General features: G+C 43.8%; 1 protein-coding gene across 6 annotated transcripts in view; it reads right to left on the minus strand.

The window, feature by feature from the left end:
* Positions 1 to 2,435: 2,435 nt before the first annotated feature.
* The window catches only part of IQSEC3 (IQ motif and Sec7 domain ArfGEF 3), a 110,353-nt gene continuing 84,846 nt past the window's right edge, over positions 2,436 to 27,942 (minus strand). The window contains exons 4-14 of one of the 6 annotated variants that reach the window (XM_075855729.1): positions 25,449 to 26,443; positions 24,704 to 24,865; positions 22,490 to 22,612; positions 14,660 to 14,826; positions 14,231 to 14,370; positions 11,756 to 11,881; positions 11,446 to 11,545; positions 11,032 to 11,193; positions 10,759 to 10,851; positions 8,477 to 8,520; positions 2,436 to 6,960 (exon numbers count right to left, since the gene is read on the minus strand). In XM_075855729.1, the coding sequence (XP_075711844.1) occupies positions 6,577 to 6,960; positions 8,477 to 8,520; positions 10,759 to 10,851; positions 11,032 to 11,193; positions 11,446 to 11,545; positions 11,756 to 11,881; positions 14,231 to 14,370; positions 14,660 to 14,826; positions 22,490 to 22,612; positions 24,704 to 24,865; positions 25,449 to 26,443 (2,496 nt within the window). In that variant the 3' untranslated portion in view covers positions 2,436 to 6,576. Of the gene's footprint in view, positions 6,961 to 8,476; positions 8,540 to 10,758; positions 10,852 to 11,031; positions 11,194 to 11,445; positions 11,546 to 11,755; positions 11,882 to 14,230; positions 14,371 to 14,659; positions 14,827 to 22,489; positions 22,613 to 24,703; positions 24,866 to 25,448; positions 26,444 to 27,942 lie in introns of all 6 variants that reach the window. The other 5 variants (XM_075855731.1, XM_075855734.1, XM_075855735.1 and 2 more) reach the window with 5 other exon arrangements.

Here is a 27,942-nt window from a genome sequence, read left to right on the forward strand (position 1 = left end):
AGCTGAGGAAGGAGCGGTCAGACACATAGTGCTGAGGAAGGAGCGGTCTGACACATAGTAGAGCTGAGGAAGGAGCAGTCTGACACAGTAGTGCTGAGGAAGGAGCGGCCTGACACATAGTAGTGCTGAGGAAGGAGCGGTCTGACACATAGGAAGGAGAGGTCTGGCACATAGAAGTGGTGAGGAAGGAGCGGTCTAACACATAGTAATGCTGAGGAAGGAGCGGTCTGACACATAGTAGTGCTGAGGAAGGAACGGTCTGACACATAGGAAGGAGAGGTCTGGCACATAGAAGTGCTGAGGAAGGAGCGGTCTGGCACATAGAAGTGCTGAGGAAGGAGCGGTCTGGCACATAGCAGAGCTGAGGAAGGAGCGGTCTGGCACATTGATGATCTGAGGAAGGAGCGGTCTGGCACATTGATGATCTGAGGAAGGAGCGGTCTGGCACATTGATGATCTGAGGAAGGAGCGGTCTGGCACATAGCAGTGCTGAGGAAGGAGCGGTCTGGCACATAGCAGTGCAGAGGAAGGAGAGGTCTGGCACATAGCAGTGCAGAATAAGGAGAGGTCTGGCACATAGCAGTGCTGAGGAAGGAGCGGTCTGACACATAGTAGTGCTGAGGAAGGAGAGGTCTGACACATAGTAGTGCTGAGGAAGGAGCGGTCTGACACATAGGAAGGAGAGGTCTGGCACATAGAAGTGCTGAGGAAGGAGCGGTCTGGCACATTGATGATCTGAGGAAGGAGCGGTCTGGCACATAGCAGTGCTGAGGAAGGAGCGGTCTGGCACATAGCAGTGCAGAGGAAGGATAGGTCTGGCACATAGCAGTGCAGAATAAGGAGAGGTCTGGCACATAGAAGTGCTGAGGAAGGAGAGGTCTGGCACATAGCAGTGCAGAGGAAGGAGAGGTCTGGCACATAGCAGTGCAGAATAAGGAGAGGTCTGACACAGCAGTGCTGAGGAAGGAGAGGTCTGGCACATAGCAGTGCAGAGGAAGGAGCGGTCTGGCACATAGCAGTGCAGAGGAAGGAGCGGTCTGGCACATAGCAGTGCAGAATAAGGAGAGGTCTGGCACATAGAAGTGCTGAGGAAGGAGCAGTCTGACACATAGAAGTGCTGAGGAAGGAGCGGTCTGACACATAGAAGTGCTGAGGACGGAGCGGTCTGACACATAGCAGTGCTGAGGAAGGAGCGGTGTGGCACATTGATGATCTGAGGAACAATACATGTAACAAATAGCAGGCACATAAAGCTAAGAAAGAATTTATCTGGCAAATAAAAGTGGGAAAGGATATAGAAAATAGAAGAATTGTGGATGGAGGGTTCTGGCTCATGATAATCTGGCAATAAACAGAACAATAATTCTTAAAAGAAGTCTGATTTTTACAATCAAAGGTTCTCCAGAAAATAAGCGACCCCCAGCAATCAGTTGTGTTTAATTCTCCAGCAGCGCCCCCACCAGGGGAAATAAAGCATTACACGCTGCTCATGGTCTGTGTAATGCATGGACATGCGGGGGTCTCCTGAGACCCTGTTTGTAGCCGCTCTCCATCTCTGATTGTGTGGTCATATGTTATATTTATAACTGTATAGTGCGAGCTTTACTGCGCTAACTCTGCTGTAACTGACCTGGAAAGTAAGTCATACGTGTCATGACATACAGCGGGGTACAAAGAGGCCATGAGTCACCGAGCAGAATATTATCTGCCCCCCACCAACAATGCAAAAAATACATGATGAGGAATGTAGTGCTGTATGGTTCTCCAAGACAGTATCACACATGATAGGATTAGATACACAGCTCAGCAGACAGTATCACACATGATAGGATTAGATACACGGCTCAGCAGACAGTATCACACATGATAGGCTTAGATACACAGCTCAGCAGACACTATCACACATGATAGGATTAGATACACGGCTCAGCAGACAGTATCACACATGATAGGATTAGATACACGGCTCAGCAGACAGTATCACACATAGTAGGCTTAGATACACGGCTCAGCAGACAGTATCACACATGATAGGATTAGATACACAGCTCAGCAGACAGTATCACACATGATAGGATTAGATACACGGCTCAGCAGACAGTATCACACATAGTAGGCTTAGATACACGGCTCAGCAGACAGTATCACACATGATAGGATTAGACACACAGCTCAGCAGACAGTATCACACATGATAGGATTGGATACACAGCTCAGCAGACAGTATCACACATGCTAGGCTTGGATACACGGCTCAGCAGACAGTATCACACATGATAGGATTAGATACACCGGCTAGCAGACAGAATCTCATGTGACATGATTCTCAGGAGAACGCCTCGTTCGTTGTTATTCCATTCTGTACAGGTGACCAGTGCCCTTTAAGACCCGCACCCCCATCCCCCTTTCCCGATACAAAAGACAGACTCAATAAATAGAGGTAACATAATCTCATGTTATTTCTAGATTTCTATAGAACAGATAAAATATTCACTTCTTATCAATTACAAAATATTACAGGTGTCTGGGTGCTCGGTCACATGTCCACATTTAGGCCGTCATCACCCCCTCCACCCCAGCACGGATGAGTCTCTGGATTGGCGATGGTTAATGGTAGCCTGTACTCCGTTATTCATATTTATCAACAGTCAGGACTGCGCTCTTACAAAGGAAATCACCGGGAAATCTGGACAATTTAACAGAACATTTAAAAGGACAAAAATCACATTAAAAATAAAATCCAAATGTAAATCGTGGCAACATAGTATTGATTTGACTTTGTACAGCTGGAGTAGACACTAGTCTTCTAGGGCATGCTGGAACTTCTGGTGACATCCCCACCACGAATAGGTACCACCTGGCCACATAGGTAGCATCTATGCCTACACGGTTATACATATATTCATTAAAGGGATACTGAACTTGTAGCATTAGAATCATCCATGGTAATTATCTACTTATATTATAGAGTTTACATCATTAAAATAGATATCTTTCTTTTAATTTTTTTAATAAATACATATTATATACGAGATCTAAAAAAAATATCACGCAGTACCACCTTCGGCCAGCAGGGAGTCATAGTTTGCAATTGTTACCCGTTAAAAGTAGATTTCTCCATATACAAGTCTAGAAACAGTGACACCTGCTGGCTAAAAAAATAAATATTTTTTAGATACTTTTCTATTCTGCTTGAATGACCTTTATGCATGGAGCTCAACATAAGTAATGGGTTGTCCAGGATTACAAATACATAGCTGTTTTACAAAAACAGCACCACACCTGCCCACAGGTTGTGTGTGGTACTGCAGCTCAGCCCCATTCACTTCAATGGACATGAGCTGCAGTAACAGACAAAACCCATCGATGGTTGTGGCGCTGTTTTGGGGTAGAAAGCAGCCATGTTTTTAATAAGATGCTGGCTGCAAATTGCTAGACGGCCACGGTCACTCTCGAGTTGCACAAACGTCTCAGCTAACCCACAAATGTGACCCAGGCGAACTATAACCCTATGGTAATGTATTGACAGCGCTTATTTTAAAATCTAAGGCTATAACAATCCACTCTTATTCAGAAAAATATACTTCTGTGAACGGTCATTGCCATGGTAGCCCTTACAGTAAATGCTTTAATAGTTGTTCATATCCTGGAACATCAATAATGACCTAAAAGTTCTACCTATAAAAAGACTGTTTGGCCCTTACTGGAGATCATGAGCAAGAATAGGGTTTTATATTCGCCATGTCAAAACACCACAAAGTTAATGCTCTTTCCACCGGGTGTTACTACTGTTAAACAACTGTGATGACAAAAAAGAACCTTCCACTTTAAAAAAGACTGTTCAGTCCTTACTAGACCTCATCAGTGGGAATGGGATTTTCAATTCTATATGTAAAACACTGTTTGGCCCTAACTGGAGCTCATTAGTGGGAATGAGGTTTTCAGTTGAGCATGTAAATCCCTGTTTGGCCCTAAGTGGAGCTCATCAGTGGGAAAGGGATATTTAATTCTACATGTAAAACACTGTTTGGCCCTTACTGGAGCTCATGAGTGAGAATAGAGTTTTCAATTGAGCATGTTTGGCTCTAACTGGAGGTAATCAGTGGCAAGGAGGTTTTTGATTGAGCATGTACAACACTGCTTGGCCCTTACTGGCGCTCATCAGTAGGAATGGAATTTCCAATTCTATGTGTACAACACTGTTTGGCTCTAACTGGAGCTCATCAGTGGGAATAATGTTTTCAATTGAGCATGTAAATCCTCGTTTGCCTCTAACTGGAGGTAATCGGAGGCAAGTAGGTTTTTGATTGAGCATGTTCAACACTGTTTGGCCCTTACTGGAGCTCATCAGTAGGAATGACATTTTTAATTCCGTATATACAACACTATTTGGCCCTTTCTGGAGCTCAGTAATGAGAATAGGATTTCCACTTCAACATATAAAACACACCACTATGAACATCTGTGATGACATAAAACTTCCACCCACAAAAAGACTGTTTCTACCTTATAGGAGCTCAACAGTGAGAAGGGGATTCAGCATATAATGCACCATATAGTCAATGCTTTATCCACGAAGTATTCATATTGTGAAACATCAGTGATGACGTCACATTTTCACCTAGTAGAATAGTGTTTGGCCCTTACTGAAGCTCATCAGCGGGAAATAGGTTTTCATTTCCTCACGACCAGTTCTGCACAGTTGATGTTTTAGCCACTGGGTATTCCTATCATGAAACATATGTGATGTCATGAATACTGGTTTCCCCTTACTGGAGCTCATCAGTCAGAACAAGTTATGGGATTCAGCATGTTAACACTTGAGTAGCCATATTGTGAAACATCGGTGGAGACATAAACCTTTCCCCTATAAAGAGACTGTATTCAACTTATGGAAGCTCATCAGTGAGGATAGGATTTTTGACTCAATATTGAATGCAATAATTACATTAACCACTGGGTGTACATATTGTGAATCATCGGTGATCACATAAAACCTCCACCTACAAAAAGACTGTTTGGCCCTTACTGGAGCTCATCAGCGAGAATAGCTTTTTTTTTTTTAACTTAGCCTGTAGTCATTAAAAAAGGAGATATATTTCCTGTGTTATGTACACAAAGCTTAACTAATGTATGATAAAAAGTTATTGTCTCACCTATATTAATATCTATGATTGATGTCAGTGAATGGAAACCTTGTTTTCACCCAGAGGCTGAAAACCCATTTAAATGACTCTCTCTGGTAACGAGCCATGTACTTGCGTCAGTTGGACATGATCTGGACGGGTTTTCAAACCTTTGTGTAAACAAGGTTTCAATTCAGTGACAGCAAGCAAAGACCTTGCAAATTTTAGGATTGAAACACTAAGTATATTCAAAAGTCTCATAACTTTTCTTTGTTTTAGTAACGTAAGACTGGACATGAGCAAGTGGTCACCATATTGGCCGTTGAGGTGCGCTGAAGTCGGGTGACAGCATATGGGCCCCCAAAAACGTTGACACTGACCCACCCTCCCCCATCTAATAAGTGCACGCTCATTCCAATTTTTGAGATACTCAATATGATTACGGTCCTAAGTGGATTTAATATTTGGGGTCCAGATGAGCACCCCAACTTACGTCAGCTATGGAGGTGCAAGGACATCCCAACAGGCTTCCTGATAGACCCCAAAAACCATGTCCCTATCTTATATCTTTTCTTATCTGTTACTGGGAAAGCTGGGTGGCAACCAATATGGCCGCCATTCTAGCTCCAAATAACGCCAGTCATCTAGCTTCCCCAGACATCAAAATGGCAAATCTTCTTATGCATCAATTCATCCCCCACTTCCCTAAGCAGATTTGCCATTCAGGACCCCTGAAAAGCTGGGTGACCCCCCCTGTGGGTGCTGTATTGGTGGCCATATTGGTTGTTATAATTAAGAAACAGATGAACATTCTGCTCTGCAACACATCAATCACACTCCTGACTCGTAATCCTCAGTAGAAGATTCCTCCACGGAGCGGCGCGGAGCTGTGGACAGAATTTTGAGGATTTGGGTTCTCCTTTAGGTTGGGGTACGCAGCTCCAGTGATGATCACAATGACACGCAGGGTCCCATAACTCTCTCAGTATGTCCCAGCTCCACATCTTCTTCAAAAGTCTCCAGCGCCTATGGCCAACGGAGAGGGCAATGCGGCAGAATCCAGGCGTGCGACCCCAAGTGAGGCGAGTGGAAGGTTTAAGGGGTCGGGGCTGCTTGTGGGGGGATTGTCACGGGCGTGCTGAATATTACAAACATCCCTCCACAATAAAAAATATTGGCGAGAGAGTGATCAGACCTACTAAGAAATCACAAACTCAACTTTTTGGAAGCGGGACGGGGGGGATGGGCAAGGTAATTGTGCAAGAATATAGGAGATAAATATGAGTGTGTAAGAACAGCCTGTATTGGTAAGTGCAGGGGGTGGCGAGTGTGCAAGGATGGGTGCCAATAAACGCGGGCAGGACTGAGTGGGCAGGAACCAGTACATGTGCAAGGCTTGGTAAGTGTGCAGGCAGATCAGTCCTGGAAGGCAGGTCAATTTTCCCAGTGCCTACACAAGACTACGGGAACCGCTGGAATACCTGCGTTCTCTAAGTAAGACCCCCGGGGGGCAGTATTGGTGAGGGTGGTTATAAGGAGGAGGCGGCGGGGGTAGAGGGGGTTGGTGGACGGTTCCTCCCACGCTGCGCAGGGGAGTAGAGGAGCAGGACCCAGACAGGTAGCGGGTGACAGTCTGGTCGATGGCGGGCAGTGCCCGGCCAGGTGCGTCCAGCACAATCACCTTGACAATCTGCTGACACTGCAGGAGCCGGTCGGAGGGGGCAGCCTGCAGAGCCTCCCGCTGCCCATTAGGAGCCGTGCTGCCCGGAGCTCCATTCTCTGGCCCCTGGGGGCCGCTGTGCTGGGACGTCTGAAGCCTGTTGTGAATTGACACCTAGTTTAGAAACAGTCAAAGAAGCATTAAATGTTACAAGACTATCTCCCACGTGCTAATCCTGGCTGCCCTGTGCCCCCCAGAAGCTAAGGCCCAGCTCATATAATATATTCTCACTTGGGGGGCTCCCCATAGAGCTTGACATGCCAGGGTAAGACTACAGGGTCTTAAAGACACGTCACTAGGGTGGATAATGGGGGTGATCTCACTTGTACCAATATTTACATTACAGACCGCCAGTTCTCCTCTTCCCATTCTGCATCCGGCACTATTTGTCTTAAGACGACTTAAAGGAACTCTCCAGTCATCACATAAGGTGACACCTGTGGCTACTCATGGAGATCACTGATGATCAGGCTCATCCTGGGTGGAGCTTAATTTTCACATGACTGTATATACCTGCCAATTGTATGGGATAAGGGATACAACGTAAGTGGGTGGAGTCTGACACATTATTTTCTGGCGTGGGAAAATATGTGTCATGGAGGTAACAGCAACAGGTTGTTACAGTGCAGCAGTAAATACAGGGAGCACAAAGCCTATACAATGTGCAGGTCAGGAGCTCATACAAACACTATGGGAGGGACGAGTGATCGTCATGTATGGAGTTCTCCTTTAAGAGGTCTGTAATAGCGTTATATCAGTACAGGATGACACTGGGCTTTTCTATAACTATATTTTTTTTTAATCAGATTTGGGACATTTGGCATCTATATATGATTTTTGATCTTTTATCTGGGGAAGGTATCAGAATAATATGAGCTACTAGTGGTCTGCAAGATAAAGTGATCGTAGTAATATACAGGTACCCGTTGCCTGCACAGAGTAGAAGAAATCTGCCATACGTAAAAGTGCACAAACGCGGTAAAATCGGCTAAAACTGATGAAAATATAGTCAATTACACATTATTATTTTTTATACTCATTCCCACCCAGAGCTGCATTCAAAATTCTGTGGCTGCTACTTGCTGATAACTCCAGCAGCTTAGCTGAGATCCCATAATGCATTGCACTCTGCATTGTACAAGATATGTATAGACAATGAAACCTGCTGAGTTAGCAGGATATTAACAGAATTTTGAATGCTGCTCTGGATGTGATTGGAGTATAAGATGTGATTTAACTAAATAAAAGTAAAAGTATTTATAAAGTGATACCTAGGCCTAATAAATGTAAGAAACCTGAACTAAAATCTATTCACAAGGACTTTTTTGAGGAATGAGGCATTTCAGTACCTCCTTATGGAATATGGCCTGCTTGATAACCACGGCAGCATCTTTGTGCCTTCAGTCTAGAAATTTTATTTCCTCCTCGCATGATGGCAACAGGTCCATGTATTAGGGGTTTGGTACATAGTGGGGGGTAATGGGGTGACTGCCAGGGTGCATCTATGGGTCGAATATTAGCCAATTAAAATAAAAGTCATTGCACTGAGCTGGAGGATGGTCGAGCAGCGCAGGATGGAGCATTGTGATTGGTCGGTACTGCAGCCTGGTTATAATACAGCGCTACTCACCTCCATCACGCTGTCTGTGTCCTTCTCAGGTGACTCGCGCTTACCTTCAAAATATGAGGTGAACTTAGGTGGAGGAGAGAGAAAGAAATACAGAAAGAGAGAGAGAGAGAGAAGGAGAGAGATAGCAAAACGGAGAGAAAAGGGAGAAGGTTGAGGATGGGGGAAACATAAGAAGGACGCAACGTAATAAAAGAATGAGGGAATAGAAAGAAGCCGAGAGAGTCTGACAGTGGAGACTCAATGACACAGATACATGGGGATAAAAAGGGGGGGTGGCAACCTGACGACACCCATACACCCGTGAATCAAACCCGGTCAATCTGCTGTTGGACTGTCGGGACAACCTCCCGTGTTCCTGAGTTATCCTACCTGCAGGTGTAGTGGTACTGCGATGGGGTCTCCGATGAGGCCACCCTGTTATATTCCTCTATTGAGCCTAGAACAGGGACAGGCATCTGATCTGCTGCCTACACAAATGCTGGCAGAACCAGTGATACCAGATATTTCCCCCATAGCCCCCGAATCATTACTCACCTTGGCTATTCTAATATTTCATTAGTTGGTATCCCAAAAACCAAAGCATCTCTGCCTCAGCCCCTCCTGAATGTATATGGATTCCTCTCCCCATGCTCTCTTCATATAACTTCCTTGTCTTTCTGTACTGAGGCACAATTAGGAGGGGTCTAAAACAAGTATGTGCAGATCAGGGGGGCAGTATATTGTGCAACATATAGAACTTCCTGTGATTACTTTAGTACATGTAGCTATTTAAATGCTGGTCACCAAAACCGGAAGAAAAGTAGCTGCTAGGCCACCTGAGCTATAAAAAGAGAAGACAAATACACATAGACTCTGGTACGTAATACTAATTTGACTATGTGTATGCAAAACCCTTCACTCCTGCCTTCAGGACTCCTCCTGTGCTGCACCTTTCTCTCCCCTCTGTGTACTGCCCTTTCTGTCTCCTCCCATCTAATAATAATCTACACCTATCATCCTCTCATCACAACTACTACTCCGTCACTTCCTTCACGCTTCCCCTTCCTACATCTATTCTCTCAACTCTACAGATTACACTTCCAGTTTCTTCTAATATGTCATGACCTTCACTTCCACTTCTCCAGGACTTCTCCCGTGCTGCACCTTCCTACATCTCCGTATACTACCCTTCTTGTCTCCTCCAATTTGCTAATATCCTATCATTCTATTACTCCTGTCTCCCAGTCTTCTCCCGTGCTGCACCTTGTTACATCTCTTCTCTCCACTGTGTACCACCCTTCCTGTTCCCTCCAATCGGCTTATAACCTATACCTATTAACCTCTCATCCCAATCTCTTACTCCAGTCTTCTCTTGTGCTGCAGTTTACTACATCTCTTCTCTCGTGTATGACCCTCCAGTCCTTACACTCCTCAATCTGCTATTAACATGCACATATCACCCCCCACCCCCCCCCCATTATCACAATTCCTCATTCCTGTCTTATAGACTTCTCTTGTGCTGCACGTTCTCTCTCTTGTCTACTACCCTCCCAGCACTCTTCAGGTTGCCATTAATACACACCTGGGCAGGGCTGGCCTGAGGTTGGTTGGTACCCCGTTCAGTACCTTCTTTTGGTGCCCCCCCCTATAGTGTACCATACAGTGTCCAAATAATACAGTCATACAGTGCCCAAATAACTCTGCCAGGCAATAAACTTGGGAATGGAGCTGCTGCATTTCTATAGGTTTGGGCATCAAGAATGGGAAAGGGGGTGCAAGATCTGTGTGCGCAGACTATTAGGGCCAGTGGTGTCCCCTTCACTACAGTTCGCACACCCCTAACTAAGGGCTTATTCACACAGACGCATGTATTTCAATGGGACCGTTCACACGACCGTTGTTTTAACGGACCATGTGAAGGGTCCGTTGAAAAATAAGTCAGTTTTCACCGATCCCTCGCTAGATTCAAATCTATGAAGGATCCGTGAGAACGGTCTCGCACCGGTGCAACTCGGACATGAAAGACGACCGCTTTTCACGTCCGAGTCTCCACTCGTTCGTGTGAATAAGTCCTAAGAGGGTGGTGCAATATATCAAACCAGGGAGGTAAAGTAAATGAGAAATCAAACAAAGTATTTTAATATAAGAGTGAGGGTAATGGGTGAGACAGACTCGGTGAGAGAAGGAGGGTGAGGATCAGACAGACATGGATAGGGAGTGCCGCGGGCCAGAGCGCAACCGGAACAGGGAGACTTGGGGTCACGAGGAGCGAGTCTGTGACACTGTAGGAATGTGCCACTCACCAATGGGGGACTCCTGCGTGGACTGAATGTCCAGCTGAGACCCGTTTGTCTTAATGGGGGCCATCCTCACCCCGTGCTGCTTCTCCAATTCCCCTGCAAAAAAGACAGATTGGTCACCTTGAAGAGTATCTCCTAAAATCCAAAAAGTAAGACATTATAGAGTATAAATCAACCACAATATTTGGCTTAGATTCCGCCCTCCAGACTTCTATAGTTTGGGGCGATTCCGAATTATCGGACTAAAGGAATTTTACAAAACTCCCAAACGCTCACATTCAATACGGATCTGTTCCATCTCGGACACTTCACAAATCGATTCCTTCAGATCCTCCAGGAATTTCTGCAGTTCCTCGGCACCCAGAGCACAAAAATGCAAAACTAATTTCTTCTCCGAGCCTGAGAGCGGGCTGACCAGCGTTAACCCGTGCGGGTAATCTGGAGGCGGAAGTAACATCACAGGTCACAAGGTGAGCCGTCATAAGGGAAATTTAATAAAAAAAACTTTTACATCTCAAAAAGTTTGGATGAGGTTATAAAAACATGGCTGCTTTTGTCAAGAAACAGCGCCACTCTTGACCATAGGCGGAGCCTGGTATTGCAGCTCAGCCTCATACACCTTATACAAACTCTTTAATGTCATTTGCACTGAACCGTGAGCCCCGGGTGTCGGCTGGAAACATAACTCACATTCATTCTCAAAAAGATGAAACTGCATCCCCAAAAGCGGCACCGCCCGGCAGAACGTATATGTCGAGGAAGTCTTCTTTTTTGGGCAAAGCTTCAAGATCTGAGCAAAACACCCAACAAATATAAATATTAGACTTCACACCTGATTGCTGCCCTGTGCTTTTCAGTGCAGTTATACATAGTCTGCCCTGTTCTAATGCATACTTGTTTTGCAGCTTTGGATGTAAATGGAGTATAAAATATAATGTAATTCAAAAAGGACTACAAAAAGTATTTGCACCTTTACTTGGCACTATTGCTTGGTACTCACCAACAGAAGGTCATTAAACAGGAAGACCTCTCGTTGATGCGCCGCTTGTTTTTGCACTTTATTTACGTCGGTCACTTCGAAGAGGCGGCTGCAGCAAACGAGACGTCTGTGAGGAACCGACAGTACCTGCGACAAAGGAGATCACACATCACCGGCTGTTTTCAGATAGCACGCAATCTTTCTGGAACCTGCAACTATTCTTCCTTGTCTTGCAGTTTCCTCTGCACGTAAGCCTGTGCAGCATGGAGAGGCAGGCTATTGTATAGCATGGAGGCAGTCTATTGTATAGCATGGAGAGGCAGTCTACTGTATAGCATGGAGAGGCAGTCTATTGTATAGCATGGAGAGGCAGTCTATTGTATAGCACGGAGAGGCAGTCTATTGTATAGCACGGAGAGGCAGTCTATTGTATAGCACGGAGAGGCAGGCTATTGTATATCATGGAGAGGCAGGCTATTGTATAGCACGGAGAGGCAGTCTATTGTATAGCACGGAGAGGCAGTCTATTGTATATCATGGAGAGGCAGTCTATTGTATATCATGGAGAGGCAGTCTATTGTATATCATGGAGAGGCAGTCTATTGTATATCATGGAGAGGCAGTCTATTGTATATCATGGAGAGGCAGTCTATTGTATATCATGGAGAGGCAGTCTATTGTATATCACGGAGAGGCAGTCTATTGTACAGCATGGAGAGGCAGGCTATTGTATAGCATGGAGAGGCAGTCTATTGTATATCATGGAGAGGCAGTCTATTGTATATCATGGAGAGGCAGTCTATTGCATATCATGGAGAGGCAGTCTATTGCATATCACGGAGAGGCAGTCTATTGTACAGCACGGAGAGGCAGGCTATTGTATAGCACGGAGAGGCAGGCTATTGTATAGCACGGAGAGGCAGGCTATTGTACAGCATGGAGAGGCAGTCTATTGTACAGCATGGAGAGGCAGTCTATTGTACGGCATGGAGAGGCAGTCTATTGTACGGCATGGAGAGGCAGTCTATTGTACGGCATGGAGAGGCAGTCTATTGTAAAGCACGGAGAGGCAGTCTATTGTATAGCACGGAGAGGCAGTCTATTGTATAGCACGGAGAGGCAGTCTATTGTATAGCACGGAGAGGCAGTCTATTGTATAGCACGGAGAGGCAGTCTATTGTATAGCACGGAGAGGCAGTCTATTGTATAGCACGGAGAGGCAGGCTATTGTATAGCATGGAGGCAGTCTATTGTATAGCATGGAGAGGCAGTCTACTGTATAGCATGGAGAGGCAGTCTACTGTATAGCATGGAGAGGCAGTCTATTGTATAGCATGGAGAGGCAGTCTATTGTATAGCACGGAGGGGCAGTCTATTGTATAGCACGGAGAGGCAGGCTATTGTATATCATGGAGAGGCAGGCTATTGTATAGCACGGAGAGGCAGTCTATTGTATAGCATGGAGAGGCAGTCTATTGTATATCATGGAGAGGCAGTCTATTGTATATCATGGAGAGGCAGTCTATTGTATATCATGGAGAGGCAGTCTATTGTACAGCATGGAGAGGCAGTCTATTGTACAGCATGGAGAGTCAGTCTATTGTACAGCACGGAGAGGCAGGCTATTGTATAGCACGGAGAGGCAGGCTATTGTATAGCACGGAGAGGCAGGCTATTGTACAGCACGGAGAGGCAGTCTATTGTACAGCATGGAGAGGCAGTCTATTGTACGGCATGGAGAGGCAGTCTATTGTACGGCATGGAGAGGCAGTCTATTGTACGGCATGGAGAGGCAGTCTATTGTACGGCATGGAGAGGCAGTCTATTGTACGGCATGGAGAGGCAGTCTATTGTACGGCATGGAGAGGCAGTCTATTGTACAGCATGGAGAGGCAGTCTATTGTAAAGCACGGAGAGGCAGTCTATTGTAAAGCACGGAGAGGCAGTCTATTGTATAGCATGGAGAGGCAGTCTATTGTATAGCATGGAGAGGCAGTCTATTGTATAGCACGGAGAGGCAGTCTATTGTATAGCACGGAGAGGCAGTCTATTGTATAGCATGGACAGGCAGTCTATTGTATAGCATATAGATATTCCGGTTACTACTTCCATCTTATGGTGGTGGTCACCAAGACAGGAGTTATCAGGCAACCTGAAGCCTTCACACTACATGGGGTGCTTAGGAAGAGGAATGATCTCTAGATGCTACAGACTTGCCTAGTTCATGCACCCCCCCCCCCCCCTGGTCTCGCTCGTTTCCACTTGGTTTCCTGATCAATCATATCATGGTCCCTGAGAATGAGGAGCCTAAAACAAGTCTGTGTAGAACGGCGAGGCCATGTATCGTATAGCAGATATATTAAAGGGATGACACAAAAGTTCTATACAACAACATCTAATGGTTGTAGTAGTCACCAAGACAGGAAACCAAGTGGTTTCTCGGCGACTTCTACTCTGTAGCTAGAAGAGACATAAACATTGGTTCTACAAACTTACGCTCTTCATGCCCACAATGGAATTTTCCACCTTTGTTACATAGGTCACGTGATCCTCATTGGATTTGAGTTCTTTCTGTTGGATTCGTTCATAGATGCCGACCACCATTTCCCGGGGAATGTCCGCTCCGTCATCCACCCCTGAGAAGGAATTGGGAAACCACTTTGTTAATATTTGTTGTCACCCAGAAGACATCTCAAGGACTTGATCTACTGGGGTTATTTGAGGATCTGCCATGGAAATAAGCAATATTGAATATATGCATGGAAAGTTCTAGACCTAAAGGATGATGGACCTAGAAGAATGATGAAGCTGGTCCAATGCATCTTCTAGCCAATAGAACATATCTCGATGGGTATGTGTCCCTTTAAGGGTCATATCCACTGGGGTTGGCATTACTATCACCCTAAACCCTGGGGCGGTTCTGACCTCGGAGGTTGCGAATGAAGTCTTCCAGCATCATCTTGCGGTCGGGTTTGATGCTGGGGCTGTACATGTCCGTGTTGAGCAGGATAACGGCAAAGGCCAGGATGAAGATGGTGTCCGGGTTGTGGAACTGCTGAACGATGTCCGGGTTACACATACAGTACCGCTGGCTATAGTGTCAGGGGGGGGGGGGGGGAAGAAAGAATATTATATCATCTCATGTAATGGTAGGTAATAAAAAACGGAAAAAAAAAATCCCAAATCGAAAAGTGTTACAGTGTCCCCTCCCCTCCACAATTTTTCTTGTTCTTGCTTTCTATATATACAACGTCTTTTGCCATCTCCTAGTATCAAAATATCAGGGACCTAAAACAAGTCTGTGCAGCAAGGAGAGGCAGTCTATAGTATAGCAGACAGAAATTCCTGTCACCACTTCAGTACATGTAACTGCACCTACTGAAACGGTGGTCACCAAGACAGGAAGTCAAGAAGCTGCTAAACAACCTGAACTAAAAGGGACTGATGGAGAGAATCCATGTAAAAAGTGAGATGGGACCAAAAACAGCCTGTGAAGCTCGGAGAGGCAGTCTATAGTATAGCAGATGGAACTTCCTTTAACCACTTCAGTATATGACACTGCACCTAATGAAACAGCGGTCACCAAGACTGGAAGTCAAGAAGCTGCTGGACAACCTGAAGAACCACATGCAGGAGGCGAGGGTGTATTACACGGTTGCTTTTTCGGTCCGTGTTAGGAGCGGATCTTACGAGAGGAAAGCAGCTTAAATGCTATGAAGGTCTTTTTGATTTCCTGATGGTATCCGCTCATGTTTGCAAGAATTATATGACCAGGCGCGGAGATTCCTGAGTGTCAGGGACATTTAACATTCCTGTGTAGAGGCAGAGATGCAGTCTATTGTATAGTAGATCATGACTAGCGCTTTCTGCTCCGATCCTGTTTTTGGTATGAAATAGAAATGACCTCACGCACAAAGGCTAGGGCGACTTGCGGGTCATGCGATGGGCACCCTAAAATATATGCACCATCATGGGGGAAAAAGGTGCGCAACAATTTCAGCATCTCTTGAAATTGAGTCACCGCTGATCTTTTATTCCATAGAGGGCAAGTGACAGCAGCAGTGACGTTTTATGGCCCAATTGCCGAGTGGGAGGGACCTAAAACAAGTCTGTGTCACATTGAGTGGCAGTGTCTTGTATAGCAGATAACGTTTCCTGTAAACACTTCAGTAAATGTAGCTCCATGAATTGAATTGATGGTCCCATGACTAGGGATGCATCGAGATATCGATACTATTTCAATGCCGTGCTCCCTCAAACGGTTCAATACCGTTAATTCACGTATTTCGATACTAAGTTGTGCGGCCGCAGTATTGTAACACATGAATGTAGTTAGGGCGGGACTGTGTAATACAGCCATTGCCCCGCTCCTGACAAGTGTGCGCACGTGAATTACACAGCCACAGCCGCGCTCTAACGGCGGAGGTCAGAGAAACCCCTCATCTCCGCCGCTATTCTGTTGAATGCCGCGATCAAAGCTGACTGCAGCATTCAGGGGGAAACCGACAAGGGGGGGGGGGGGGGTGCTCCTTGGATCGCATCACAGGGAATCCTTGTGACCCGATTGAGGGACATACCATATATGGGCAGACAGCCCAGGGTCCATTGAGGAATCCCAGGGCTGTCTGACCATATTTCCTGTTAGGGCATACTTAGGTATGCCCTGACAACTGCCTGTGTACTCTCAGTATATAGATATACGCCTGTGTACTATCAGTATATAGATATACGCCTGTGTACTATCAGTATATAGATATACGCCTGTGTACTATCAGTATATAGATATATGCCTGTGTGCTATCAATATATAGATATATGCCTGTGTGCTATCAGTATATAGATATACGCCTGTGTACTATCAGTATATAGATATACGCCTGTGTACTATCAGTATATAGATATACGCCTGTGTACTATCAGTATATAGATATATGCCTGTGTGCTATCAGTATATAGATATATGCCTGTGTGCTATCAGTATATAGATATATGCCTGTGTACTATCAGTATATAGATATATGCCTGTGTGCTATCAGTATATAGATATATGCCTGTGTACTATCAGTATATAGATATACGCCTGTGTACTATCAGTATATAGATATACGCCTGTGTGCTATCAATATATAGATATATGCCTGTGTGCTATCAGTATATAGATATATGCCTGGGTACTATCAGTATATAGATATATGCCTGTGTGCTATCAGTATATAGATATATGCCTGTGTACTATCAGTATATAGATATATGCCTGTGTACTATCAGTATATAGATATATGCCTGTGTGCTATCAGTATATAGATATATGCCTGTGTACTATCAGTATATAGATATATGCCTGTGTACTATCAGTATATAGATATACGCCTGTGTGCTATCAATATATAGATATATGCCTGGGTACTATCAGTATATAGATATATGCCTGTGTGCTATCAGTATATAGATATATGCCTGTGTACTATCAGTATATAGATATATGCCTGTGTGCTATCAGTATATAGATATATGCCTGTGTGTTATCAGTATATAGATATATGCCTGTGTACTATCAGTATATAGATATATGCCTGTGCGCTATCAGTATATAGATATATGCCTGTGCGCTATCAGTATATAGATATATGCCTGTGCGCTATCAGTGTATAGATATATGCCTGTGTACTATCAGTATATAGATATGTACCTGTGTGCTATCAGTATATAGATATGTGCCTGTGTACTATCAGTATATAGATATGTGCCTGTGTACTATCAGTATATAGATGTATGCCTGTGTACTATCAGTATATAGATGTATGCCTGTGTACTATCAGTATATAGATATATGCCTGTGTACTATCAGTATATAGATATATGCCTGTGTACTATCCGTATATAGATATATGCCTGTGTACTATCAGTATATAGATATATGCCTGTGTACTATCAGTATATAGATATGTACCTGTGTACTATCAGTATATAGATATATGCCTGTGTACTATCAGTATATAGATATATGCCTGTGTACTATCAGTATATAGATATATGCCTGTGTGCTATCAGTATATAGATATATGCCTGTGTACTATCAGTATATAGATATATGCCTGTGTGCTATCAGTATATAGATATATGCCTGTGTGCTATCAGTATATAGATATATGCCTGTGTACTATCAGTGTATAGATATATGCCTGTGTGCTATCAGTATATAGATATATGCCTGTGTGCTATCAGTATATAGATATATGCCTGTGTGCTATCAGTATATAGATATATGCCTGTGTGCTATCAGTATATAGATATATGCCTGTGTGCTATCAGTATATAGATATATGCCTGTGTACTATCAGTATATAGATATATGCCTGTGTGCTATCAGTATATAGATGTATGCCTGTGTGCTATCAGTATATAGATATATGCCTGTGTACTATCAGTATATAGATATGTACCTGTGTGCTATCAGTATATAGATATGTGCCTGTGTACTATCAGTATATAGATATATGCCTGTGTACTATCAGTATATAGATATGTACCTGTGTACTATCAGTGTATAGATATATGCCTGTGTACTATCAGTATATAGATATGTACCTGTGTGCTATCAGTATATAGATATATGCCTGTGTACTATCAGTATATAGATATATGCCTGTGTGCTATCAGTATATAGATATATGCCTGTGTACTATCAGTGTATAGATATATGCCTGTGTGCTATCAGTATATAGATATATGCCTGTGTGCTATCAGTATATAGATATATGCCTGTGTGCTATCAGTATATAGATATATGCCTGTGTGCTATCAGTATATAGATATATGCCTGTGTGCTATCAGTATATAGATATATGCCTGTGTACTATCAGTATATAGATATATGCCTGTGTGCTATCAGTATATAGATGTATGCCTGTGTGCTATCAGTATATAGATATATGCCTGTGTACTATCAGTATATAGATATGTACCTGTGTACTATCAGTATATAGATATATGCCTGTGTACTATCAGTATATAGATATGTACCTGTGTACTATCAGTGTATAGATATATGCCTGTGTACTATCAGTATATAGATATATGCCTGTGTACTATCAGTATATAGATATATGCCTGTGTACTATCAGTATATAGATATGTCTGTGTACTATCAGTATATAGATATATGCCTGTGTACTATCAGTATATAGATATGTACCTGTGTGCTATCAGTATATAGATATATGCCTGTGTACTATCAGTATATAGATATATGCCTGTGTGCTATCAGTATATAGATATGTACCTGTGTACTATCAGTATATAGATATGTACCTGTGTACTATCAGTATATAGATATGTACCTGTGTGCTATCAGTATATAGATATATGCCTGTGTGCTATCAGTATATAGATATGTGCCTGTGTGCTATCAGTATATAGATATATGCCTGTGTACTATCAGTATATAGATATGTACCTGTGTGCTATCAGTATATAGATATGTGCCTGTGTACTATCAGTATATAGATATATGCCTGTGTACTATCAGTATATAGATATGTACCTGTGTACTATCAGTGTATAGATATATGCCTGTGTACTATCAGTATATAGATATATGCCTGTGTACTATCAGTATATAGATATATGCCTGTGTACTATCAGTATATAGATATGTCTGTGTACTATCAGTATATAGATATATGCCTGTGTACTATCAGTATATAGATATGTACCTGTGTGCTATCAGTATATAGATATGTACCTGTGTACTATCAGTATATAGATATATGCCTGTGTGCTATCAGTATATAGATATATGCCTGTGTACTATCAGTATATAGATATATGCCTGTGTACTATCAGTATATAGATATGTACCTGTGTGCTATCAGTATATAGATATGTGCCTGTGTGCTATCAGTATATAGATATGTACCTGTGTACTATCAGTATATAGATATGTACCTGTGTACTATCAGTATATAGATATGTACCTGTGTGCTATCAGTATATAGATATGTGCCTGTGCGCTATCAGTATATAGATATATGCCTGTGTACTATCAGTATATAGATATATGCCTGTGTACTATCAGTATATAGATATGTACCTGTGTGCTATCAGTATATAGATATGTGCCTGTGTGCTATCAGTATATAGATATGTACCTGTGTACTATCAGTATATAGATATGTACCTGTGTACTATCAGTATATAGATATGTACCTGTGTGCTATCAGTATATAGATATGTGCCTGTGCGCTATCAGTATATAGATATATGCCTGTGTGCTATCAGTATATAGATATATGCCTGTGTGCTATCAGTATATAGATATATGCCTGTGTGCTATCAGTATATAGATATATGCCTGTGTGCTATCAGTATATAGATATATGCCTGTGTACTATCAGTATATAGATATATGCCTGTGTACTATCAGTATATAGATATGTACCTGTGTGCTATCAGTATATAGATATGTGCCTGTGTACTATCAGTATATAGATATATGCCTGTGTACTATCAGTATATAGATATGTACCTGTGTACTATCAGTGTATAGATATATGCCTGTGTACTATCAGTATATAGATATGTACCTGTGTGCTATCAGTATATAGATATATGCCTGTGTACTATCAGTATATAGATATATGCCTGTGTGCTATCAGTATATAGATATGTACCTGTGTACTATCAGTATATAGATATGTACCTGTGTACTATCAGTATATAGATATGTACCTGTGTGCTATCAGTATATAGATATGTGCCTGTGTACTATCAGTATATAGATATATGCCTGTGTGCTATCAGTATATAGATATATGCCTGTGTGCTATCAGTATATAGATATATGCCTGTGTGCTATCAGTATATAGATATGTACCTGTGTGCTATCAGTATATAGATATGTGCCTGTGTACTATCAGTGTATATAAAAATAAAAAAGGAAAAATAAAATAAAGTAATGTTAAAAAAAACAAAACGTAAAAAACAAACACATTTTTTACAATAATCATTAAAATTCGCCTCAATACATAAGATATTCACATATTCGGAATCGTCGCGACCGTAATAATAAATTTATAGCGTCATTTATGATGTTATAAAATAAAAACTGCTCCTTCACTTATTGATGTGAGGTGCGATGATTGATGATTGATATGGATGATGATTGATATGGATTGATATGGATATGGATGATGATTGCTATGGATGATGATTGATATGGATGATGATGATTGATATGGATGATGATTGATATGGATATGGATTGTGGGTGATGATTGATATGGATATGGATGATGATGATTGATATGGATATGGATGATGATGATTGATATGGATGATGATTGATATGGATATGGATGATGATGATTGATATGGATATGGATGATGATTGATATGGATGATGATGATTCATATGGATATGGATGATGATGATGATTCATATGGATATGGATGATGATTGATATGGATGATGATTGATATGGATATGGATGATGATTGATATGGATATGGATGATGATTGATATGGATATGGATGATGATGATGATTGATATGGATATGGATGATGATTGATATGGATATGGATGATGATGATGATTGATATGGATATGGATGATGATTGATATGGATATGGATGATGATGATGATTGATATGGATATGGCTGATGATGATGATGGATATGGATGATGATGATGGTGATTGATATGAATATGGATGATGATGATTGATATGGATATGGATGATGATTGATATGGATGATGATGATTGATATGGATATGGATGATGATGATGATTGTTATGAATATGGATGATGATGATGATGATGATTGATATGGATATGGATGATGATTGATATGGATGATTGATATGGATATGGAAGATTTATATGGATATGGATGATGATTGATATGGATGATGATTTATATGGATATGGATGATGATGATTGATATGGATGATGATGATGATTGATATGGATGATGATTTATATGGATATGGATGATGATGATGATGATTGATATGGATGATGATTGATATGGATATGGATGATGATTTATATGGATGATGATTGATATGGATATGGATGATGATTTATATGGATGATGATTTATATGGATGATGATTTATATGGATATGGATGATGATGATGATGATTGATATGGATGATGATTGATATGGATATGGATGATGATTTATATGGATGATGATTGATATGGATACGGATGATGATGATGATGATTGATATGGATATGGATGATGATGATGATTGATATGGATGATGATGAATTTTGAACCTCCATGTGCCTCACATTAATAGTAATTAACCCCATCATGTACCTCATACATTAACCCAATGTTGTCCATTATGACTGTGAGGAACATGATGGGGTTAATTACTATTAATGTGCGGCAGATGGGAGGTATAAAATTCATCATCGCACCTCGCGCCTCACATCCGAAAATGGAAGAACTTTTTAAAAAAATTATTATTGTTGGCAAAGTATCGTTTCGGTATCGAGTATCGCAATATTACACGAAGTATCGGTATCGAAGTCCAAATTCCGGTATCGTGACAGCCCTGCCTATGACCAATCAGATCCGGCTCCGGTGCATGTGGGACTTCTGTCTATACCACCATTGGTTGGACAGGGGTACGGCATGTTTAGCCAACTGCTATATGTGGCAATAAAGTGACGGGTGATCATGTGACGTACGAGGATGACGTCCCTATAGTGACGTCACCAATCACAGGCTCACCTGAAGGCTTCGATCAGACGTTCCACCTTCTGCGCCTCCCCCTGTACGCGGATGTGCGCCTGGAACTTCCGCAGAGCCTCATCCAGCTCCATGTTGGAAAAATCCATTTCGTCCACGACACAGCTGCGGGGGAGGGGGGGGGGGCGGAGAAATTGGCAGAAGTATAAAGGAATTTATTTTTATTTTTATGTACAGTTCATAAATTGTAATCAACTTTTTTATATCTGGTCCTGGAAAAGCTGGATGGCATTATAATCACCGTAATAGTTTACAAATGGGATGTCACCCAGCTTTCTTAAAGTCCTGAACGGCAAAGCTGTTTAGATTGCATCCGAAGTCTCAGTACTACTGCACAACTATGCAGATTTGCCTTGCAGGATTCTCGGAAAGCTGGATGACAAACTTCTGCGGGAGCTATTTTTTTAATCGGGAGGGCCAGATGTTGAAGGACAAATAGACTCCCATGCTGAAACATGGCGCTGTTCCCTCGTCTCTTAATACCCCGCACATAGAAGAATCAGCGTCACCGACATTCTGTTCATGAAACAGGAGGATCAGGATGAACAAGGCTTACATCATGGAATTGTAGAGAGAGGTTGTCATCCATCTTTACACGGATCCTGACATATATCTACATCGTCAAGTTGACTAACATTCTCCCGGCTTCGTTTTCTACAGCTCTGCCTGTACAAGTGTCAGTCATTACTGCAGTTCTGGCATTCTATTCATGAACCAGGAAGATGACCTGAGTTATAAGTCCCTACACAGACTGCTATATTGGAGGCTGCTATTTCCTTCATGCTTCATATAATGGTATGACGTTTCCGACCGTGAAGTGTGCGCCGATTTTCGCCTTAATACTGCCTTTAAATCTCCACTTTGTATTAACGTCCTCAATTTTTTTTTCAAGCGATTTGGGTAAAGCGGCCACGTGCGGGAGTCTCGAGCGTGTAATGTGTGTGGAATAGCAGAATGACCTAGTTTCAGAACTCAGGTGAGGAGCGGGGATCCTGTTGTATACAGCGGGGGGAGGGGCGGTCAATAAAGGTCTTTGCAGAGGTCCCCAACCTGTGACACTACAACTCCCAGCATGCCTCGATATGATTTTTAGTTGGATTTCCCCTTGACAGGAATGCTGGGAGTTGTAGTTTGACAACTGGAGAGCCACAGGTTGCAGAGCCTTGATCTAATCGTCACATTCAATAAGTATTCCTCTTTAAGGGTGTATTCATACCGTGCGGTTTTGCCGCAGTTTTTGCAGCATGGACAAAAACCGCACCAAAAAAAATGCACCGTGTGAATACACCCTAAATTTAAAATCTTCAGTCGTCCTCTTCTGTCAGGTTGTTAAAACTTCTACTGGGTTGTTTTTAAGTTTCGTGGGAAAGCTGGGTAAGCTGTAACATCACTGATATTGGTTGTCACCCAGCTTTCCCAGAAACAGATAAAACTAAGATACAGCTGAACCGAATTTTAAGGTGATTCAGGGACTTTTTTCTGCATTTAATGAAAGATTTGCTATTTAGGAGCCCGGAGAAGCCGTGAAATAACTCCTGTGGGAGCGGTAACGGTTGTCACCCAACTTTCCTAGATTCCTGCAAGGCAAGTCTACTTCGTTTTTTCAGTGAAAAAGCAGAAAGACACGAATCACTATATCAATACCAGACCGGGTGTTTCGAAAAAACGGGATACACGGCGCTGCTTAATGTGATTGATTTAATGACGATAAATGCTACGCGTTTCGATACCGGGCTGGCATCTTCATCAGGCATATGAAGATGCCGGTCCGGTATCGAAACGCGTAGCATTTATCGTCATTAAATCAATCACATTAAGCAGCGCCGTGTATCCCGTTTTTTCTTCCTGTATTTCTACTACCTTGGCAACCCCTTGGGAGTTTGCGTTGGGATTTGCAGCAGCTTTTCTACTACGAATTACATGCCAGTAATTCACAACCTTGGAGGTGAGCATATATGTGCGTTATCTCCGCGCATTATATATTGATACCGCAAGTTTTGGCGCCGTGTTCTTTTTGTTTCACTTTAGACCGGGTGTTTGGGAAAGCTGGATGACCTGTAATGAGGGTCATATGCGAAAGCGGTCCAAAAACGGGCCAAATTAATAAAAATGGCGCAATATACCGAGAATCAATATCCAAACATCACGACAATTCGCACACGCGGTCCTGAAGGTCTTTGTATTTTTGCTACTCACTCAAGAACATCGCGGTTGAATTGCTTCTTGCTGTTCCCCAGGAACTCTCCGATCATCTGCCGGCTCAATCCTTTCCGCTGTAGCAGGAAATGTGCGACCCCGATGGGGGTGTCGGGGATGAAACCTCGGGAGATCAAGAACTGGATGCCCTTATCGGGATTACTGCGGGAAAGACAGAAAGTTGATAGAGGCTGGAAGCTACATAGGACTGGTAGACGTTCCGTCACATTTAAAGGGACACTCCACCATGGCAGTACTTGGCGTAACACATCGAATTCAATGGTGCGGTCTCTAGAATGCTATGGAAATATCTGAGTGGTTCCCCATAGAAGTTTAAGAAGATGGACCTTCACCAATATGACAGGATTTTTTAGATGGATTTCCCCTTTAATTACCTCATTTACATATCATTTAAAGGGGAATTCCACTTTTCGAAAAGAATCTATTTGACCCTGTACATAAATAAATGACATTATTGAGTGCCCCATGAAACCCTATTTTTTTTTCCTAATTGAAGCAACGTGACCCCTATGGCACTGGTAAGATATTTCAGACTCTGACACAACACCTTCATGTAAGCTGCGTGCTGATTGGCCGGAGTATAAATTCATGGTTCTCAAACAGGGTCTTTGGCAGATTTTAGAAATATTCAACCAGCCCGGCAGAGACATTGGCCCTTAGGAGAACATCGAGACCCAACTGAATTAGGACGTACTCAACCCCATAACCCTTTGCCCCTTCTCACATATTGAACAGGTTGAGCCCGATGCGGTACAGTCTCTTCCTCATGGTGTCAGTAGAGAGCGTCGGTGACCGGCAGCTGGCGGGGTTCTCGCAGTAGTATCGGGGAAGGCTGAGGATCATGGCTTGCAGGGCCTCCTTAGAAGACACCTCAGATACGGACTTAGCAGAGGTGGAGGTGCTGCTGCTGCTCAGCTGTTCTGAGAGGTCGGTAGGTTCGGTTTCTGTAGGAACAGGTCCAACTAACTCCTTCCCAAGCCCGTCCCCGTTGACTTCTGAGAAGGAGTTCTGTACCAGGAGTGTCTCATGAGTGGAAGCTTCCTGGGTCGGAGGCTCCAAAAGAACTTCTCCACCGACCCTCTCCTCCTCTGGTTTCAGGTTCTGAGTCCCGGCCAAGCAGTTGGACATGGAGAGGGAGGTGGAGGAGGAGACGGAAATATTATTATTGTCTATCTGGACGGTGACGTCCCGGAAGGCCATCATTAACGTGCTGCTGCTCTTCGGCAGGGTCCCCAGCTGTCCACCCTCGCTGCCTTCTCCTTCTAGTTTAGGTGGATCCAGTTCTGGGTTCTGCTGCATGAAGGCCTCGCGGATCTGGTAGGAGCCGGCCTCCGGGAAGGCGCACATGGTCTTCAGACTCCAGGTGCTGAGGGCATCGTCAATAGACTTGGCAAGAGATTGGACCTGTTCGGTGAAGGAGTCTTCCAGCTCGGTTAAGGCCCCACTGATGGTGGCCGGGAGGGAAGGAGACCTCACCAGGGGGATGCCCATCAAATTGTAGCTTTCCAGCAGAGTCTTCTCAGCAGAAGGGAAGCTCTCTGGGTTATGTACTCGGACCTTTCGCAGGGAGATGCGTCGGGGGAGGCGACTTTGGAGCAAGGAGTCCCGGATCTTTTCAAAGTTTTTGCTCAGCTGGTACTGCCGGAACGCTGTCTGGATGGTGCAGGCTGCCCGGCGGGATACTAAGTGCCCCCCATACTTGTGCTCCAGCATCTCAATCTGAGAAAAAAAGAGAATTGTTCAAAAAAAATAAAAGAAATAGGCAGTTACAGTTATGGGGGCACTGTGGTAGTCAAGGTTATGGGGGCACTGTGGCTGTCACTTGTATGGGGGCACTGTGGCTGTCACTTGTATGGGGGCACTGTGGCTGTCACTTGTATGGGGGCACTGTGGCTGTCACTTGTATGGGGGCACTGTGGCTGTCACTTGTATGGGGGCACTGTGGCTGTCACTTGTATGGGGGCACTGTGGCTGTCACTTGTATGGGGGCACTGTGGCTGTCACTTGTATGGGGGCACTGCGGCTGTCACTTGTATGGGGGCACTGCGGCTGTCACTTGTATGGGGGCACTGCGGCTGTCACTTGTATGGGGGCACTGCGGCTGTCACTTGTATGGGGGCACTGCGGCTGTCACTTGTATGGGGGCACTGTGGCTGTCACTTGTATGGGGGCACTGTGGCTGTCACTTGTATGGGGCACTGTGGCTGTCACTTGTATGGGGGCACTGTGGCTGTCACTTGTATGGGGGCACTGTGGCTGTCACTTGTATGGGGGCACTGTGGCTGTCACTTGTATGGGGGCACTGTGGCTGTCACTTGTATGGGGGCACTGTGGCTGTCACTTGTATGGGGGCACTGTGGCTTTCACTTGTATGGGGGCACTGTGGCTGTCACTTGTATGGGGGCACTGTGGCTGTCACTTGTATGGGGGCACTGTGGCTGTCACTTGTATGGGGGCACTGTGGCTGTCACTTGTATGGGGGCACTGTGGCTGTCACTTGTATGGGGGCACTGTGGCTGTCACTTGTATGGGGGCACTGTGGCTGTCACTTGTATGGGGGCACTGTGGGTTTCACGGTTACGGGACCCTGTGGCTGTTATAGTTATGGAGAACTGTGGTAGTCACTGTTATGAAGGCACTGTATCGGTCACTGTTATGGAGGCTCTGTGGCTGGTGGCTGTCACTGTTATGGGGGCACTGTGTGTCAAGGTTATGGGGCACAGTGGCTGTTACATTTATAGATGCACTGTGGCAATCTCAGTTATGGAGGCACTGTGTTTGTCACTGTTATGGGAGCACTGTGGCTGTAACAGTCATATGACACAGTGGCTGTTACAGTTATGGGACACTGCGAATGTAACTTATGGAGGCACTGTGGCTGTCACTGTCAGGGTATGTGCACACACACTAATTACGTCCGTAATTGACGGACGTATTTCGGCCGCAAGTACCGGACCGAACACAGTGCAGGGAGCCGGGCTCCTAGCATCATACTTATGTACGATGCTAGGAGTCCCTGCCTCTCTGCGGGACAACTGTCACGTACTGTAATCATGTTTTCAGTACGGGACAACAGTTCCACGGAGAGGCAGGGACTCCTAGCATCGTACATAACTATGATGCTAGGAGCCCGGCTCCCTGCACTGTGTTCGGTCCGGGACTTGCGGCCGAAATACGTCCGTCAATTACGGACGTAATTAGTGTGTGTGCACATACCC

The sequence above is a fragment of the Rhinoderma darwinii genome, chromosome 3, assembly GCF_050947455.1.
Source record: "Rhinoderma darwinii isolate aRhiDar2 chromosome 3, aRhiDar2.hap1, whole genome shotgun sequence".
NCBI classification, from domain to species: domain Eukaryota; kingdom Metazoa; phylum Chordata; class Amphibia; order Anura; family Rhinodermatidae; genus Rhinoderma; species Rhinoderma darwinii.